This window comes from Carex rostrata, chromosome 3, assembly GCF_964058835.1.
Source record: "Carex rostrata chromosome 3, lpCarRost1.2, whole genome shotgun sequence".
Taxonomy (NCBI): domain Eukaryota; kingdom Viridiplantae; phylum Streptophyta; class Magnoliopsida; order Poales; family Cyperaceae; genus Carex; species Carex rostrata.
In genome coordinates, this window is record NC_135920.1 from 6,924,965 (window position 1) to 6,944,704 (window position 19,740).

Here is a 19,740-nt window from a genome sequence, read left to right on the forward strand (position 1 = left end):
CTCTCCCACCTCGAAATGATAAATACAATAAGCTCCCTCCCTCTTACACTTTCGTCTCGGTTTTTTCCCTCTATGCCTGCTGCTCCTGCTCTAGCGAACGTTCTGCCGGAGATCATCCATCACTCCATCCCAATCAAGCACGCCTCTGCCAGGAATGAATACTTCAACGTGTATGAATGAATACTTCAATGTGTTTATATGAATACTAGAGCACGTCTCTACCGGGTCAGATCCGTCACTGTCGATCGTATCAAAATAATTTTGTATATGTATATGCAATTAATCTTTTTCATGTTTATGTTCTCCTTCCTCATGAAGTAGTGAGTTTTGCAAAGAACAAAGCTTTATTAATGGTGAATTAGGCCACTGCGTATTAAATAAATGACATAAAAACAAATTTTGAAAAAAAAAAATAGAGATATATGAATGAATACTTCAATGTGTATAAATGAATACTTAATATCTTATGTATGAATACTTGCGTGACAAGATATTAATACTTGTGCAACAGACAACTCGAAAGTATGTCATCATGGATCTCATTTGAAAGATAAAATTGTGTAGAAAACGTTCGTGGTTTTAGATTTGCAAAATTCTTCTCAGATCGTCAGAAATATTGGTTAGATTGAACGGAGAAAAAAAAAACTCACCTCTAAAAACATGTAAAAAATGGATGAGTGATGTATCCAGTTTTTATATTTACACTTACACGATGAGGATTAATACTTTCTCGATAAGAGATGAATACTTGTGCAACAGACAACTCGAAAGTATGTCATCATGGATCTCATTTGAAAGATAAAATTGTGTAGAAAATGTTCGTGGTTTTAGATTTGCAAAATTCCTCATTGATCGTCAGAAATATTGGTTATATTGAACGGAGAAAAAAAAAACCACATCTAAAAACGTGTAAAAGATGGATGAGTGATGTGTCCAGTTTCTATATTTGCACTTGCACGACGAGGATGAATACTTTCTCGATAATGATGAATACTTGTACAACGGACAACTCGAAAGTATATCATCATGGATCTCATTTTAAAGATAAAATTATGTCAAAAACATTTATGGTTTTAGATTTACAAAATTCCTCACCGATCGTCAGAAATATTGATTAGATTGAACGAAGAAAAAAAATCCCACCTCTAAAAACGTGTCCAGTTTTTTTTTAAAAATACTTGTTATATTAGTTATGAATACTTGATGTGTTATAGATGAATACTTGATGCATTATAGATGAATACTTGCGCGCGCCAGTTGTAAAATATTTCAAATATTATGTGGTCCCCAAATAGTAAGTGGTCCCCCTAGGTAGTTAGTAGTTATTGAAGTAGTTAATGACTGGGGGATGGAATGGGGGATTGTTAAGGGGGGATAGCTAGATGCTCCCTATTTTTTATTTTTTTTATTGTGGATAAACAAATACTATAACAAATTATATAACATCATTCCTCCAAATGAATAAATAACATTATCCCTCAAAAGAAAAACGAAAACGAAAACGAAAGATAAATAACACAGCCTACAGCCTTAAATTTGATCAATCTGACAGGTATAAACAATACAAATACTAGAAAAAAATAATGTTATTGTACATGAAATTACTTGACAAAGATTATTATTTATTAGTCTGTTGCTATCATGTAACAGCATTCTACAGTTGCATTGAAAAATATCATGAAATCTGCCAAATTTTTCCTCAATCATAATCGTACTATGCTATCTTAAAATGTCAGCAGTAAAGAGAAATGAAAAATGATAGCTGCATTAGATGAGTGCGAGATGGAAACAAAGTACTTGTACCATCTTATCGATCAGCTTATACTCCAGAGTAGACACACGCAAGTTGTTGACTCGCTCTTTCTTAATCCTGTTCATATTACCACATAAATATAGACAGATGTTTCAATTAGAAATCGAGTTTAAAAATAATCCCCATTGCACTCCATGTACAATGGAGGAAAACAACTTAGGTGGGTTTTTGGTCAAGGCCAAAGTTGGAAAAGTTGGTTATTCCAACTTAGGGCCCGTTCGGCAGCCCAGTAGCGAATAGGAATGGGCATGGGTTTTGAAAATTTTGAACTGGATTTTACTGTTCACCGTGGGAATAAAAACTTCACTCTGAGCAAAAATTTTTTTCCCACGGTGAATAGTAATCTGCCGAACGGGCCCTTAAGCTATTCATGTTTGGCTGAGGTCTAAAATTATGTCATGACCTAGCTATCTTTAGGAAATAGTATTGACTAAAGAAAAGAGGGGACAAAAAATTGGGTAGTCATTTACAGGGGGGACAAAAAATAGTATTAACTCTTAAACCACCTAGAGAGATGGTTTAAATTTAGAGGCATAATTTTAGAGTTATGCCTATTTAGGCCCGGCCTAATTAATCCGCATTTTGTGGAATAATCAAGGTTCTAAATAGCAATTATTGTGTCATCGCTTTTAAGGTCCGAAAAAGCTATAGCACAGCTATTACACAGCGATAGCTAACTATTTAGAACCCTGATAAAAGGAAAGCGGCAGATAGTGTCATAAGCCATTGAGCTATTTAGAACCTAGGGAATAATTGAGTCCTAAACCCCTTATTCCATGGTTTAGGCCTCAACCAAAATAGTCTGGTACATAAAGCTCCCAGAACTTTTTGTTCAGGTATTTCCTAATTGAGCTATCATATACTAGTCAGTCATAATTCGAATAATCATGTCATATACCTTGAATCTTTTTCGCTGTGCATTGTCGAAGTCGGCATGCACCCAGTGTGACTTTCTACTGTGCTCCATTCGTACAGGTGAATAACCCCTCTGTCTATCTCTTTGTCTTTCTCTCTGTCTTTCTCTTTCTCTGAACTGAGGCTGAGATGGTTTCTGCTGAGGGCTTCTGAAGAAATTATCCTTGTCCCAAGTTACCTCATAGTCTACTTTTAATCGAGACCCTTCCTGTAAAGAATACCCAAGGTTTCTTTAAAATCAAACCCTGTAACTTTTACAATTCTGTGGCACCCAACATTTGTGGTACTATCTGCAAATGATGCCCACATATTAAAACTATTACAATCACAGTTAAACTAGCCATAAATAACAAAAATGCACTCAATTTTTTCAATGTAAAATCAACCAAATATCACAATAGTTGTTGAATTTTCTTTGCTTAATTTAAATTTAATTTGGGTTTGCATTAGAGGTGGGGACAAAATAGTCAAACTTCAACCAAACACGTCTCATTAAGAGAAAAAATATGATACATTTACTCCATCATCCTCACCCTCCAAGTACCAACCACCACCACCCCCCCCCCCCCCCCCCCCCCCCCCAATGGGCTCTTGGCCCAACTCTTTAAACATAAATAGTAGACAATTGTTCATTTCGGTTCAAAGGAGATTCCACCATAAATGACTATCCATTCCGGCTCAAAAAGGTCCGCACTCTTGAGCGATTCCAGTAATGAGTTTAAAGTTTGAGGGTCAAAACTTGTGCAACAGCTGCCTAACATAATTAGGCTAATGTTCATTTCGTTTCAAATGAGTGCACATTCTACAGAGTTCAGCATTCATTCTAGTAAAATGAATGCGAATTTGGGGACGGACAAGAAACCTAAACCCTAAAAAGGAGGAATAGCTGTCAGAAAACTGTGTAGAAACAAATCTGAAATGGCATTGGATGTGCTCCAAATAGAATCAGAAAAACACACCTTTTCCATGGAGCGACCGCAGAGTACCTTCATGGCACCATAGAAGTCCTCATAGGTTTCAAATCTCACCCAAACCTTGCAATTTAGGTCAGAAACAAGCTCTCCTTTTGTGTCATCAGCTTCATTGCTTCGATTATCATCAGGAGAAACATTAATATTCCTATGTATAAAACCAGCATAAATCCCATCAATACCAATTATTTGATAATACTACTATTAACATAACATAATACCTTATAAACGACTAGCACAATTACCAGCTATTTTTCAATAAGAGAAAAAAATAGAATGTGAATTTGAATAAATCTCGTCAAATAACCAATTAAATAGACAAGGGATAGGGGTTAACAAACTTATTTGTCAACAATGAAAACTGACACAATAGTTATTAATTTTAATTAATTTAAATTGCAGATATGTCCCAACAATATACACCGTGTACCAAATTTGGTGCAATTTGAAAAGGTGAAAACCAACAAGTCATCCACCGAACGATTTGAAAAATTAACAGGTTAGTGTTATCAAAATTTGCTCGTGGAGAATCTAATCAAGCAAATGATTCTTAAATTGCATCAAATTTGATACAAGGTCTATCTAAATGATAAAGAACACATTTATAACAATATTATTTTTCAACAAATTTCAACATCTGTTGTCATGGTTGTCATTAAATTCCTTCCCATTACAAAAAAAGTAACACCTTAAAGAACTACATGTACCCAGGGGCGGAGTTACTTGAGAGGAATGGGGGTCAATCAGTGTTTTAATAATCGGTTCTTATTTGGTATTCAGAAAGCCACCGCATACCGCATATACAATATGTGGCCGCATATTCGGATTTTTATTCGGATTTATATATTTGGATTTTCAAATGAAAAATCATAGGCATTAACTCTAATAAACATAGATAAACATTACAAATAAACATAAATAAAACATAACATAAGTTAGAACAAGTTAACAACCCACATTACAAATTACAAAACTACAAATAAGCATAAATAAAACATAAGTTCAAACTAAAATAAATTAAATTATAACTTATTCGGTTCTTATTCGGTTTTTATTCGGATTCTTATTCTCTATTCGGAAAAATTCGGCCGAATAGATAATATGTGGCTGAATATGCGGCCGAATATTCGAAACCGAATATTGGACCGAATACTCATTTTCTATTAGGATTCCAACCGAATACGAATATTCGGCCGACTAAACCAACTTTTAAAACACGGGGGTCAATTGAGCCCATTTATTTTCAAAAATTTTGTATTTTTACACAATTTTCTATATAGTTTACAGTAAAATGTTATGGATATATATTCCAGCAACCATAAAAACATAGTAATTGAAATAAATTCCACCTGCACAGTCCAAATATTTGTTATCATTTATATTATACTGAAATGAAAAACGTACTCATCTTTTTTATAGCCAAGACCCAAGAACACCTAAGAATGAACCAATGTATCAAATGGTACACCCATACAAGTACAATGGACTCATCGGAAGGAATTAAAGTGTTGAATGTACCTTATTTTCCCGAAAACAGAAAAAATTGTATGTGTAACCATCTGTGAGGCCTTGGAAGAAACAAGCGGCTCAGCAAACCACCTGGAAGGAACTCCTCTGACTATAATTGTGTCAGGTTTTGGATCTGAATTTCGCATAAACCTACCTATTTTAGAAAGAATCATAAACCTAGCTGTCAACAAATTTTGTGAGTCAAATGAAAAGAAGAACTAAGATTCCATGTTTCAAACCAAAGCAAATAACTCTTACTGCTGTCATTAGACTTGAATGCATAAAATTCCTCCCATGATATTTTCATCTTCTCAAAATCGTCACTCACAGGAATGTCCAATGTCATCTTGAACTTAACCCCTTCTATATTTAGCTCAATCCCGCTTAATCTCTCAACTACAGATTCCCTCCAGTCCCGAAACCTCTTCCTAAGTATCTCCTCCTCTACATTGTCTCGATCTGCGCTCACTCTGTCCACTCTGTCCGAGGGTTGGAGAAAAGATAGATCGCGTATGTACAGTGTACCAGTGGCGACGGCCTCATCGCGCTTGCGCTTGTGTTGGTCGGGGAGGCGGTGGAGAAGGAGGTCTTCGTCGGGGACTTTGTTAAGGGAGAGAGGCGGAGAGCGAAGGAAAGAGAGGAGCGCGTTCTTGAGCTTCCACTCATCAAGGGGGCGCACAGTGGGATCAGCACGGAAGAAGGTGAGGAGAAATTTCACACGAGGGGAGAGAGAGAGAGCGTAACCAATTTCTAAGGTTTCGGTCGGAGGAAGAGAGCTCAGTGGCCGCCGGAGGTTTTTGCTAGTCGTTGTGGTGGCGCTCATTGGAGCAGAGGAGAGGAGTCGGGTTGAACTGGGAGGTACGTTGGGCTTGGTTCGACGAGGCTCGACCTGGCACCTACATGGCCTCGGGCCCTCGGCCCAGGGCATATGGATTCATATCACCTAAGTAACTCAAATTTTAAGTTCAGATCTAGACCGTTCGATCTATTTAGTATTTTAACACGAATATTAAAGGGGCCCGTGCCTTCCACATCGGACCGGATTGGCTCGGATCCTACTTAGACGGTCTGGATCTAAACTCAAAATTTGAGTTACTTCAGAGGATCTTGACTCGGGGCATATGGCCAGTCTGCTGTTATTTCACTGAATTGTAGAAGTATGCAATCTTTGTTATATAATAAGAGGAGGGTTCAAATGCCACCATGTTTTTGTGCCTCCATCATGCCTCCATCTCTCTCCATCATTTTTAAAGTTCAAACAGTCGATCCGAACCGCTCAACCTAACCTCCATACTAAAATATGTTTGGAGACCAAATTTTATATTTTTAGGAATTTTTTTACTATTTTTTTAGATAGGTAAAAAAATACTGTTTTTAGATGGTTCAGATTAACTGATTTTGTATCTATCTAAGAAAATAGTAAAAAAATTCCTAAAAATATAAAATTTGGTCTCCAAACATATTTTAGTATGGAGGTTAGGTTGAGCGGTTCGGATCGACTGTTTGAACTTTGAAAATAATGGAGAGAGATAGAGGCATGATGGAGGAACAAAAACATGGAGGCATTTGAACCCTCCTCATATAATAATAATGTCGTATTGTGGCACACTGCCAAGTATTGTTAAACAACTACTAGTTATGCAACTAATTAAATAAAATTTACCAACAACTATTTTAATCCGTTAAGTTGATATATGAAATTATAAATGTAAATAGTTAGTTAAATTATAGATATTTACATGATCTTGTAAGCTATACCTTTTATTGGGTAGGCAATAGAATCCTATATAATAGTAGAGGAGTGTTCTAATACCTCATGCTTTTCATACCTTATGATACTTCATATTTTATATCTTCATTTTCAAAGCCTGAATTGTCGATCTGAGTCGTTCAACATGATATCCATACTAAAATATAGTTGGGGATGAAATTTTATAATTTTTGGAATTTTTTTTACTAATTTTTAGGATAGGTGGAAAATCACTTTTTTTAACAGTCCAAAAACAGTGATTTTGTACCTATCTTAAAAAATAGTAAAAAAATTTCAAACTTATAAAATTCCATCTACATGCATATTTTAGTATAAATATCATGTGGAACGGTTCGGATCGACAATTTAGATTTTAAAAATAAATATATAAAATATGAGGTATTGGAATCCTCCTAGTAATAGTATAAGTAATTTGATTTTATCGAAGTATAACTCAACTGAACGTTGTTGTATATATGTGCAAATTCAACATGTGAAATCGTTAAACAATGGAGCACAAGAGTCATTCGATAAATAAATAAAAATGAAATGACTTCTCTTCCCAAATTTTAATTTGTCAAATAAGTATCTCATCATGAAACTCAGTTAGGACATCATTTTTCGACTAATCTACCAACAACTTTCACATCACCCCGTTATTTGGGCCTTTTAGCAGCTTGTGTTGCACATAAAAAAAGGCAAACATAAAAAAGAAAAAAGAAAAGGGAAAGGAAATAGGAGCTAGTAGTGTTTTGGGCCTTTTAGCAGCTTGTGTTGCACATAAAAAAAGGCAAACATAAATAATGAACAAGCAAATATCAATCAAAGTAAAAATTGACAAGGTACATTTGTTAATCATACAAACTGCATCTATTTTTTTTCCCTTAGCATATTAAAGACAGATTAATCTTTGTCACACTTGAAAATTAAAACAAAATGAGTCATACCAGGCCATATTACAGTGAGCTCAATCACACCAATTCAACTCAATAAAAAATTTGGGCAACTTTTATCATGCATTTAATTATTCCCTAACTAAATACAATCTATGAAATAATAAAGAGAACAGCATTTTGAATCATTAGAAAAAAAAAAAAAAGTAAACAGAAAATTTTAAACTAGTAACATAAAGGGACAAATAGTATAAACAATACTAAATAACCAAAATCTAGCAAATCTACTCGCATTTACAGACAAATCCTCAATGCAATACATCCATGATCCATCACCCCATTTGCCACTGCATCCACAATTCAAAATCCTCATTAGATAACAAAAGACAAGCAGCCTATAAAAATGCTTCTACCATATGAACCACTATGCTAGCTAGTAATAACTTCTTGATCCTTGAAGCCTTTTTTTTCAATAAATATAGAATTAAATAGAATACAATATCTTATTGGTCGCGAATCATGAATATGTACAAGATATGGTAATGAGCTACAAAAGCTGTCAGAGTGAAACTTTGAAAGAGACATTTTTGTGTCATTTGTTCTGGGTTAACTCTATTTATCAAAGAACATATATTGCACTTACCTTCAGAACTGGCTCTCCTGAGCTCTGAAATTGTGGTTTCTTTGCCGCTTCCATTTGAGCTCGAGCAGCTCTTCCAGCAGCTGACTTCTCAAATTGCTCTTGCCTGAACATAAACCTCTTCATTTTTTAGCAAAACCTAGTAATTTTTTTAGGAAAGAAAATTCTAGCAATATGTTTGACTTTATTATATTATAATTTACAAGGCTTAAAGAAAAAATTGCAAATTTTTTAATTACCTGAGGGCTTGCATGAATGGGTATGAGATGTGTAAGATAGACAAGAAAGGAATAGGATTTGGTACTAACAAATCCTCAAAGGTCAAAACTCAAATTTTGATCCTTTGGTCCAAGTTGGTAATCCTTTAATACTTCAGTAAGATTCCTATGATATCCAATCCTTTGAATCCTGAATTTCTCATGTCACATCCAAATTTACTTTTATAACCATGACCATTTCCCATCCTTCATATCTTTTCCTTTGAATGCCTACCAACATTCAGACCAAGATCGGGCGTTCCTAATAGATATATCAATTCAACAGTACCCGTACTATGTATTGTTGATTATGTTTTATGTATGCAACGAGTTGCAGCACACGCAGATATGATAACTATTCGTCCCCAGAAAATCAGTGGTCTTGCATGCCCATTGTCACACCAGGGACCATTGCCATACAAGCCTTTGTTTTTTTCTTACATTTGGGAAAAGATTTAAAAACACATGCTTTCACACAGCTCTAGCTCAAAATTATTGAATTTACTCTCTTATTTTTCATGAATCTACATTGAGATTTCCAATTCATAGGATTTTGGAACAACACATAGCTCAGATCTTTGAAGATTATAAATACACAGAAGACATAAACATCACTGAATTGAAACTAAAAAATCAATCTGACATTTCGTTTTCCTCGTCTACAAGCAAAGGTCAACTCAAGAGAGTACAAGTAGAGAAAATTTGCAATAATTCTGCAACGATAACCGGCTAATGAAGGGTGATTCAACTAATTTGAAATCAACCACAGCTTTCCAATGCAACTTTTCTAAAAGTAAGAAAAGAAAAGGCTACAATTGGAAAAAAGAAGGGATTTAACCAATTATAAGAAGGGCGTCACCTGCTTTGAGCAGCTGCGGCGGCTTTTTCGCGCGCATCCTTAGATTCGACCCGATCGGCTTCGGTTCGCTCCGCCTTAGAGGGGCCAAAGCACGAGCAATTCCCCATTAATTTGTTTTAATGGCTTGATGGCGTCTCTCTCGTCTTTTCCTCTTTTGACTTCTCTTCCGGTTTCTTCAGAGTTCAGACACGGTATGGTTCTGCTACTGCAGATTTTGCGTGCGCTCACCTCACTTTACTCTCCAGAACCAATGATAAAAAGTTACTGCCAAGCGGGTCCACTTGAAGCTTCTACCAACGTTGCAAGACCTGGAACAAATGAGTCATTTTAGGGTGCTGATTTTACCGATTTTTTTATTTATATCCAAAAAAAATATATAAATTTAAAAAACTAACCAAATCACTTGTTTATTTCGAAAACTACTCAAACCTGAAAAAAAATTTCCAATTTCAATACCAATTTCTGGAAAAAAAAATTTCCGGAAATTGAATCCTAAATCCGGAATAATTTTTTCCGGATTTAGGATTTCTTTTTTTTTTTCCTAAATCCGGAATAATTTTTTCCGGATTTAGGATTTTTTTTTTTTTTAGGAAATTTTTTTTTCCAAATTTTTTTTTTCGGATTCTTTTTTTTTCATTTTTCGGTTTTTATTTGTAATTTATTTATTTTTTGTATTGAAGTATTACAAATATTTAATATATTTTTTTAAAAATAGATGGAATACTATATAATTTGATTTATTCGAAAGACTGCTAAAAATAATCCGGATCAATATTTTTCATGCCGGATTTTTTATGACAGTAAGAAAAAATAATATAATCTCCATTCTTATATTATGCACGTAGTTGTCCTGATCTGTCAACGGCTGAGATTGGAAGATGAATTTTTGAATTGAATATCAGCTCTTCGATTACATAATTTGTCTTATTTTGATCAAATACATCTATTCTATGTGTAGAAGTCTAAATTTAGTTATAAACATACTCGCCACACAGACTATTACATAGTTTGTCACAATTAAAATTGAATGAATATCTAGCGATCTGTTTCTTTATTTCTTTTTAAAACTATCTCTGATTCCTGCAATTAAATTATTTCCTTATTTCTCTGTTTTCTTTGTTTCATTCTTCTCTTCATTTATAGTTTCGACAATAAAAATAGAAACAATTATATATTTCCGATTTAGGGTATCTTTGTGAAGGATGCTGATATTGACACTAAAATAATTGTTATCAGCACAGCACAATTCAAAGAATCTAATTAATAGACAACTTGATCCTCATCAATTTTCCTTATTTCAATTTATTCTACTTCTTTAATTAGAAAATTTTTCATAATCTTTTAAAAAAAGAAAAAAGAAACAACTCAATGTATGTATAGTAAGAAAATTTAAACTTTGTCCGCATTTATTTTTAGCATATAAGAGAAAAATTCATATTTATTTGTATTTCGTTTTAGAATATTCTCTCATAAATTTAGTAATTATAAACTCAAAGTATCAGCTATAATAGAAATTAAAGATTACTTTTGTTTTTTTCTTTAATTTTCTTGAAATTAAATGAAAAGAAATTATAAACAAAATATTTTGTTATTTGATTAAGAAAAATTTCTATTTTTCCGGATGGCTTAATTTGTTTCTTTTATCTAAGTCAATTGTCCTGTTGTTGATTTTTTTTTTTAAAATATGCTTAATGCATTATTTTGATGTTTGTAATGGCCATATATAATGAACTTGTAAATAAAAAAATATGTTTGTCATGATATATATATATATATATATATAGGAATATGCTAGCATGCTATGCATAGCATAGAGGGCCTCCATGCAACGGCTCAATATTTTATTTTTCAAAATCCTAACAGTCGATCCAAACCATTAATCTTGTTCTCCATATTAATATGTGTTTGGAAACCAAATTTTACATTTTTTGGAATTTTTTTACTATTTTTTTAGATTTATTGAAAATCACTGTTTTCAGCAAATCTGGACCATAACAAAAACAACGATTTTCAATAAATCTAAAAAAATTGGAAAAAAATTCCAAAAAATATAAAATTTGGTCTCCAAACACATATTAATATGGAGAACAAGATGAACAGTTCGGATCGACCATTAGGATTTTGAAAAATTAAATATTGAGCCGTTGCATGGAGGCCCTCTATGTTATGCATAGCATGCTAACATATTCCTCTATGTTATCCAAGGGTTCAAATGCACCCAAATTTTTGTACACCCAAATGCACCCTATATTTCAAATCGTTTTTCTCCATTTTCAAAGTCCGAATAGTCAATCTGAACCGTTAGATGCGATCTATATATTAAGATGTGCTTGGAGACCAAATTTTACATTTTTTGAAATTTTTTTACTATTTATTAAGCCACATTGAAAATAGCTGATTTTACATTTTCTGGACCATTGGATCAGCGGATTTTCAAAGTGGCTTAATAAATAGTAAAAAAAATTCACAAAATGTAAAATTTGGTCTCCAAGCACATCTTAATATATAGATCACATCTAACGGTTCGGATTGACTATTCGGACTTTGAAAATAGAGATAAAAGGTAGGGTGCATTTGGATGCACGCAAATTTGGGTGCATTTGAACCCTCCTCTCTCTCTCTATATATATAGAGAGAGAGAGAGAAAGAGAGGCTATCATGCTTTGGAAAGTAAAGATGATGTTTTACTTTCCGTTCATATCTTCATATTTAAAGTTCAAACAGTCGATTCAAATTTCTCAGCATGATTTTCATATTGTGCTTGAAGACCAAATTCTATATTTTTTTGGAAATATTTTATTATTTTTAATTTTTTTTTAAATCATAGCTTTTCATTAAATAAAAAATAAAAATAAAAATAAAAGCACTAATGGCTAATTACTTTAAATATTTCATTTATAATATTTCATTAATATAGATATAAAGCTTGATAACTTCAAATTTCCATTAAAATATCGAAAAAGGAAAAAAAATTACTATTGCTTCTCCTTTGAACTTAGATAGATACTATCATACTAGAATATATATTGATGTCCTCTTTATAAAGAATTAACTGATCTACTAGGGATACTAATTGTACAAAATATTTGTTTCCTGCATGGGATTACCTATTAAGGAAATTAATATTGCAAAATCATTAAGGACAGATGATCAAATGTTGAGGAGGCGGCAACTGAAGGGTAAATTTGTCTATCAAATTAAAAATTTAAATAATATTGTGTCATTAACAATTTATGTTGTGTTGATGTCATTACCCCTTTGCGAATAGATGAATAGTAGATCTTGTGCTGATAAAAAATAATAATATATTTTTAATCTGGAGAGAAAATGAAAAATATTTAGAACTTTTTTGTAGAGAAATTTTCATCAATAATATATTTATAGAGAAAATCCTGATTTGAATTATTTCATCATATCTTTCCGAATTTTATTTCTTTACAGATCATTTCTCCTCTAAATCGTTTAATGACATGTCTTGCTTGTTGAGAAAATTAGATATTAAATCGCAATGATAATACAAGAATTTGTTTCATGTTATATTTGATCAAAAAAATTTCCATTTGTTATTTTTTCTTTTATTGTTATTTATTATTTGAATTTCTCTTTTTTTATTTGTGTTTTTTATATTCCTTTAAATACAGTTTTTCATAATTTTGTGTAAATGTCAAACAAAAAAGTATTTTCATATTCAATTTAATTTTATAATACGTCTCTGTTGCAACGCACGGGCACAATACTAGTATAATATATGTATATGTATATGTATATATAATATAATATATGGAGTGTGGCTAATTTGATACCGGAAGCACTTCGACCGAGGTGCTTCCGGGGCTATATTAGCATATGTGATGTTCAAACAACAAATCCAAACCGTTAGATGTTTAATCTATATTAAAATCTACTTAGAGACCAAATTTTACATTTTTTGGAATTTTTTTACTATTTATTAAGATGGTTTGAAAGTTGTTGTTTTTATTAAAATTCTGCACCATAAAAAAACAGCAACTTTCAAACCATCTTAATAAATAGTAAAAAACTTCCAAAAAATATAAAATTTGGTCTCCAAGTAGATTTTAATATAGATTAAATATCTAACGGTTTGGATTTGTTGTTTGAACATCAAATATGCTAATATAGCCCCGGAAGCACCTCGGTCGAAGTGCTTCTGGTAGCAAATTATCCACACTCATAATATATGTATATGTATATATAATATAATGTATGTATATATAATATAATATATATGTTAAAAATTTTATACTAAAATTTTTATTCGACCCGAACCGTTCAACAAAAATTTTTATTCGATCCGAACCGTTCAAAAAACAGTGATTTTCTACCCATCTTAAAAAATAGTAAAAAAATTTCAAAATTTATAAAATTTCATCCCCAACCATATTTTAATATGGATATCATGTTGAACGGTTCGGATCGACAATTTAGACTTTGAATATGAAGAAAATGAAGATATAAAATATGAGGTATGATGAGGTATAAAAAAAATGAGGCATTGGAACCCTCGTTTAGTGCCTCAAAAATTCAGTTTAAGTTTTCGTTCAACGGTAGGCATTCAACGATCGGTATTTCAAAGTTTTCAAAGTCCAAACAGTCGATCCAAACCGTTCAACATGATGGATATTTTAAAATGTGCTTGCAAATCAAATTTTACATTTTTCTAAATTTTTTTACTATTTATTAAGATGAGTACAAAAATTCAATTGTCTGAATATAGCGATTTTGTTAAATACTTAATAAATAGTAAAAAAATTCAAAAAAATATAAAATTTGATATGCAAGCACATTTTTGTTAGTTAGTAATAATCTAGAAGTCAATAATGCGATAAATTATCATATAAAGCTTTGTTCATGAATTGGATGTTTAATTATATATCATTTTGTTGCCTTGAGTATTATTGTATTATGGATCATTTCGAGTTCATGACTGGAATTGTGAAACTCCATAATTAAGATGATGTATACTCTTAAAAAGTCACTGACCAAGGTAATCAGTAGGAACACTAATTAACCGTTACTAGGTTAGTATGTGGATTAAAAGATGGTTAAGTTTTACAAACCATTGACACGAGATGTCATTTTAATCACATAGATACATGTTCTAGGAACATGATATTTGACAGACCCCAAATGAAACATTGAATAGAATTGTGTTCGTGTCATTAATGTTTTCATTCAGTGTAAAGTTCTACAGTATGAGGTATTCATCGTTCTAGCTAAGAGATGTGTATGTGTGAGTGTTATCTAACGCTGTCCGTAAAAAGCAGTCATAACAGTAGCACTTCCATATGTATAGCTTAGCTAAGGAAGTGATGGTTTACCAAAAGTACTATTGTCTCTCGTATTTTTGTACGAGCTATAGCATCACTGGGCCCCTTGGTAGAGTTAGATTATCTGCATGCGGTATAATTATAAGAGTAATTATATTTGATAATCTGCTCAAGATCAAGAAAATATTCAGTTAGCAAGGATGACACACATCTACCTTGAAACTGATCTGATAGCTATGAGACAGAAAAACTGACACAAGTAAATTGTTTATTAGATCGTGATACATTATTATAGAAGTTAAAACAGTTTTAATTCTATTTACCAACATAACACAGATCCTATTGGGTCACACCATATAGGAGTTAATCGGAGAATCTTATTGTGATTGATTATAAATTGGTTATGATCAATAGTAAGATGGTTATAATTAATTATACGTGATATAATTAAATTATAAATGTCATATAAAAATGACAAGCAAAAACAACGGTTAATTTATAAACGTACACGTTACGTTGTATAAAAGTTACCGAAACAACAACCGCAAGAAATATAATTGTTCAGAATAATTATACGAATATTATTTGTATTCGGGCCGAGGGCATTCGGGTCTTTTCAGATTTGTCCTTATCCGCATGACACGTCATCGATCCTATCCACATGACACCTCACCCACTAGGTGGCATGCCTTGTCATAGGGGTATTTTGGTCTTTTCACACCATTTTAGAGGCTATAAATAGAGGGGTGCATGTAGAGAGAAAAACCACTAATTCACTCGTATCGTTTCGTGTCGAAACGAATCAGTATTCTCTCTTTCTCGGTTTCTCTCCCAAATAGTGTTTCGGTTGAGAAAAGAAAGTTATACGTAGTTGACGTATAATCTTGCGGGTTGTTGTGAAGTATATTTACGGGATCGATGAATAGTGTTTTCTCGAATTTCGCGGTATGTCAGTTTTGCTTATTTGTGAAACTAAGTAACCAAAAATTCGTATTTACGGGTTTTCGTCTTTTTCTCTGTGAATAGTGTTTTTGCAGAATTCCGCGGTTTATAGTATTTCTGGCAAAAGAAATAAACCGCTCTCCGGTTAGTCCTGGTGGATAACCGATAGAGGCATTAGACGTCTGATGCTCCGAGACGAGTCATTCCCGATGTAGCTCTTCTCGCTCGGTCTGCATTCCAACTGTGATTTGGAAATAAGGTATAAATTGTTATATTAATCTATTTAATTGGTAAATAGATTAAAGCTTTAGAAAATCAATTATGGAGTTGATCTGTAAATAGGATTAAACGGATCTTCTTGATTCATTTAATCCGTAGCTTAAGTTAGATGTAAAAATTTTGGTTTTACTATTTCCGCAGCTTAAGCAAATAAATGGGTTTGAACCGTCAAAACCCAACAAACTTAATCAATGGATTTGAACCGTCAAAACCCAACAATTTTAACATATATATTATATTATATATACATATACATATATTATATTATATATACATATACATATATTATATTATATATACCTATACATATACATATACATATATTATATTATATTAACTTTTCTTACAGCCATAAAAATCCGGCATGAAAAATGTTGATCCGGATTATTTGTAGCAGTCTTTCGAATAAATCAAATTATATAGTATTCCATCTATTTTTTTTTAAAATATATTAAATATTTGTGATACTTCAATACAAAAAATAAATAAATTATAAATAAAAACTGAAAAATGAAAAAAAAAATCCGAAAAAAAAATTTCCTAAAAAAAAAACAAAATCCTAAATCCGGAAAAAATTATTCCGGATTTAGGATCCAATTTCCGGAAATTGGTATTGAAACTGAAAAAAAAAATTCCGGTTTGGGTAGTTTTCAAAATAAACAAGAGGTTTGGTTAGTTTTTTTAATTTATATATTTTTTTGGATAAAAATAAAAAAATCGGCTGACTTTAACACAACTATTTTTTTTATTAACACAACAATTTCAAATTTTTTATTTGTATAAATAAGTTTGTCCCTCTTTTATTATTGCTATAGCTTGCCTTATTTGATTGTGCAATCAATACTTTCTTTATTTTGATGATTATGATTCATTTTATTTCCAAAATTTAAATATTTCTCTCTAGATGCATTTCTTTCCTAAAGAACGAAAGACAATAATTAAAATTTAAAACTCATAATTAACGAGCTGAAAATTCAATTTGCCAATCAACAAAAAGAAAACTTATACTTAAATTAACAGATAATAAATTGTAGATTTTATTAATTGAAATGATCAGATTTAAACATAAAATTATCTAAGATTTAATTAAATTATACAATTTACAATTAACAAAAAATATTGTCAACATGATTTTCAATCAATTGAGTAACATAATTAAAAGTATGAAGCAATTACATCTATAGAAAAAGGAAAAAAAAAAAAAAACTAAGTGGTAATTGAGGCATGTTATTTTCTTCTTTTCATCGTATAGTATACAATTAGAAGATAACATGAATGAAGGATAACAAATTTAGAAGTTCATATTTAAAAAACTTGTTAATTAAAAGAAGAAATAAATGACTTATTGATTGAGAAACAAATTTAAGGGTAAAGGTGTCTATTTATTAAACTATTTAAAGCTTGTTGTGTTAATAATATTTTTTGTGGTGTGAATATCAGCACCCGTTATTTTACTCATTTTGTTATCAGAACAAAATAGACGAATGAATTACGCTTTTCACAACGGTGCAGAATTTCAATGCGTATCTTCAGATCCTCTGCATTAACTAAAAAAAAATCTTTTGAGTTAATAAATCCCAACCGTTTGATTTTAAACGAAGCAAATTCAACTCTTGCCTATAATGAAGGGAGCCCTTTAATATTGATGCGGATCTGGTCCGTACGAATTTTAAAACGGATCGAATGGTTGAGATTGATTAACTCAAAAGATTATCTTTTGAGTTAATGCAGAGGATAAGATTCGCAGTCTTGCCCGAAATTTTTATTAATAGAAAAATAAATAAATAAATATTGACAATAGAGAAGGGATTCAGAAAAATTTGACATATAAAAGAAAAGGTGATTGTGTTCAGAGAACATTCAAATTAGCGAAATTACATTAATCACTAATTAATGTTTTTTCAATGCTAGCTGTTTTGCTCTATCACATCCACACATTTTAGGAAAAAAAAAATCTGGACGTCCTGATTTTCTTAAAGGAGCCTGATAATTGATTTTTTCTCTTTGATTCGCCAGATCAACCAGCGAGTTTCATTGGCTAGTTGACTTTTAATTCCTTGTTTTAACTAATCTGTATCGGCCAGAACAGAGATCTGTTGAGTTGGAAGAAGAAGACGATTCTTTCTCCCTAATGCTGCCTTGTTGGATTTCCTTCAAAATTGGATCAAACTATCAAAGTGACCAATCACTGTATCCAGTTTCTCAAATCAAATTTAAAAAATCCAAATAACTTGAGCGGCGACAAAATTCTCTAAACAAATGGAAAATTTCTCAAATCATGACGTTGTACAAACCAACGTTCAGAAAAAATTTCTTTTTTTTACAAAATGTCTGGACGTGATGGATCAAAATTGTCAGCATTGAAAAAAAACATCGTTACCAAGCATTTCAAAAATAAATAAAAAATTGATTAGTGATTAATGTGATTTCAATAATTAACATTTTGATCTATAACGTCTTTTGAACGTTAGAGATAACCACATTTTTTTTATATCTCGAATTTTTCTGAATTCATTATCCATTGTCGCTATTTATTTATTTTCTATTAATAAAACTTTTGGTAATCTTGCTCCGGGCGGAACCCCAAATTTATCAAAAGAAAATTTAAAAAGAACTATAAACTTATCGAGATATATTTATAATACAATATATATATTGTTAAAAGTGAGTAAATTATTATTTATTAGAGAGATTAATTATAAAATTATTTTCAAAATAGAAGACAAGGTATATGGAAATTATAATATTGATGTATTGTAGTAATACTAATAGAATTTGTATTACTAATATATGAATAACTCGTGCAAATAAAGCTCATGTAATTTAGTTCGTAGCTCATGACTTATGAGGAGGGTTCAAATGCACCCAAATGCACCTTATTTTTAAAATCTTTTTTCTTCATTTTCAAAGTCCGAATAGTCAATCCGAACCGTTAGATGCGATCTATATATTAAGATGTGCTTGGAGACCAAATTTTACATTTTTTGAAATTTTTTTACTATTTATTAAGCCACTTTGAAAATCACTGATTTTACATTTTCTGGACCATTGGATCAGCGATTTTTCAAAGTGGCTTAATAAATAGTAAAAAAATTTCAAAAAATATAAAATTTGGTCTCCAAGCACATCTTAATATATAGATCGCATCTAACGGTTCGGATTGACTATTCAGACTTTGTAAATGGAGAAAAAGGATAGGGTGCATTTGGATGCACAAAAATTTGGGTCCATTTGAAACCTCCTCATGACTTATTTGTACGTATGGCAAATATCTTTTACATTGGTTGAAGAAATACGATCCATTTGAATAACTCCATCTGCATGGATATATTTCTAGATATATCCATACAATATTTTTTTCATAAATTATTTGTTTATTAATTATATTAATAAAAAAATTCAAAATCACAAAAAATGGAAGCCCAAGGAAAGGAGATTCTTTATTTCTCGATCATTCGTACAAGACACTTCCATTACCGATTAATTAACCTTATTTAACTTCCCATTTTACAAGAATAAGCCATATAAACATGCTTAGATTAGAGGTGCTACTTTTACCCGATTACCCGGATCTGATCCGGAACCGAACCGGATCCGACCCGGAACCGACCCTGATCCGATTAA

At 31.7% G+C, this 19,740-nt stretch overlaps 2 protein-coding genes across 2 annotated transcripts; both read right to left on the minus strand.

Annotated features, from left to right (window-relative positions):
- Nucleotides 1–1,630: 1,630 nt before the first annotated feature.
- On the minus strand, nucleotides 1,631–6,132 carry ZCW7. The gene is made up of 5 exons (XM_078299074.1): nucleotides 5,467–6,132; nucleotides 5,218–5,362; nucleotides 3,688–3,847; nucleotides 2,712–2,936; nucleotides 1,631–1,870 (listed from the first exon to the last, which is right to left on the minus strand). Exons 1-5 carry the CDS (start codon nucleotides 6,029–6,031, stop codon nucleotides 1,865–1,867), a joined length of 1,101 nt encoding a protein of 366 aa, XP_078155200.1. The 5' UTR covers nucleotides 6,032–6,132; the 3' UTR covers nucleotides 1,631–1,864.
- A 1,812-nt stretch (nucleotides 6,133–7,944) lies between these two features.
- LOC144551199 (uncharacterized) lies at nucleotides 7,945–9,818 on the minus strand. The gene is made up of 3 exons (XM_078299075.1): nucleotides 9,608–9,818; nucleotides 8,495–8,597; nucleotides 7,945–8,198 (listed from the first exon to the last, which is right to left on the minus strand). The coding sequence occupies exons 1-3, from the start codon at nucleotides 9,712–9,714 to the stop codon at nucleotides 8,184–8,186; spliced, it is 225 nt and encodes a 74-aa protein (XP_078155201.1). The 5' UTR covers nucleotides 9,715–9,818; the 3' UTR covers nucleotides 7,945–8,183.
- Nucleotides 9,819–19,740: the final 9,922 nt, after the last annotated feature.

What these genes read in the sequence shown, in the direction of transcription:
- LOC144551199 (XM_078299075.1), bottom strand. Translation starts at nt 9,714, where the DNA reads ATGGGGAATTGCTCGTGCTTTGGCCCCTCTAAGGCGGAGCGAACCGAA. An exon ending in GCCGCAGCTGCTCAAAGCAG is followed by an intron (nt 8,598 to 9,607) that starts GTGACGCCCTTC and finishes GTTTATGTTCAG; the next exon opens with GCAAGAGCAATTTGAGAAGT.
- ZCW7 (XM_078299074.1), bottom strand. Translation starts at nt 6,031, where the DNA reads ATGAGCGCCACCACAACGACTAGCAAAAACCTCCGGCGGCCACTGAGC. An exon ending in ATTCAAGTCTAATGACAGCA is followed by an intron (nt 5,363 to 5,466) that starts GTAAGAGTTATT and finishes TTTCTAAAATAG; the next exon opens with GTAGGTTTATGCGAAATTCA. An exon ending in GCGGTCGCTCCATGGAAAAG is followed by an intron (nt 2,937 to 3,687) that starts GTGTGTTTTTCT and finishes TATTCTTTACAG; the next exon opens with GAAGGGTCTCGATTAAAAGT.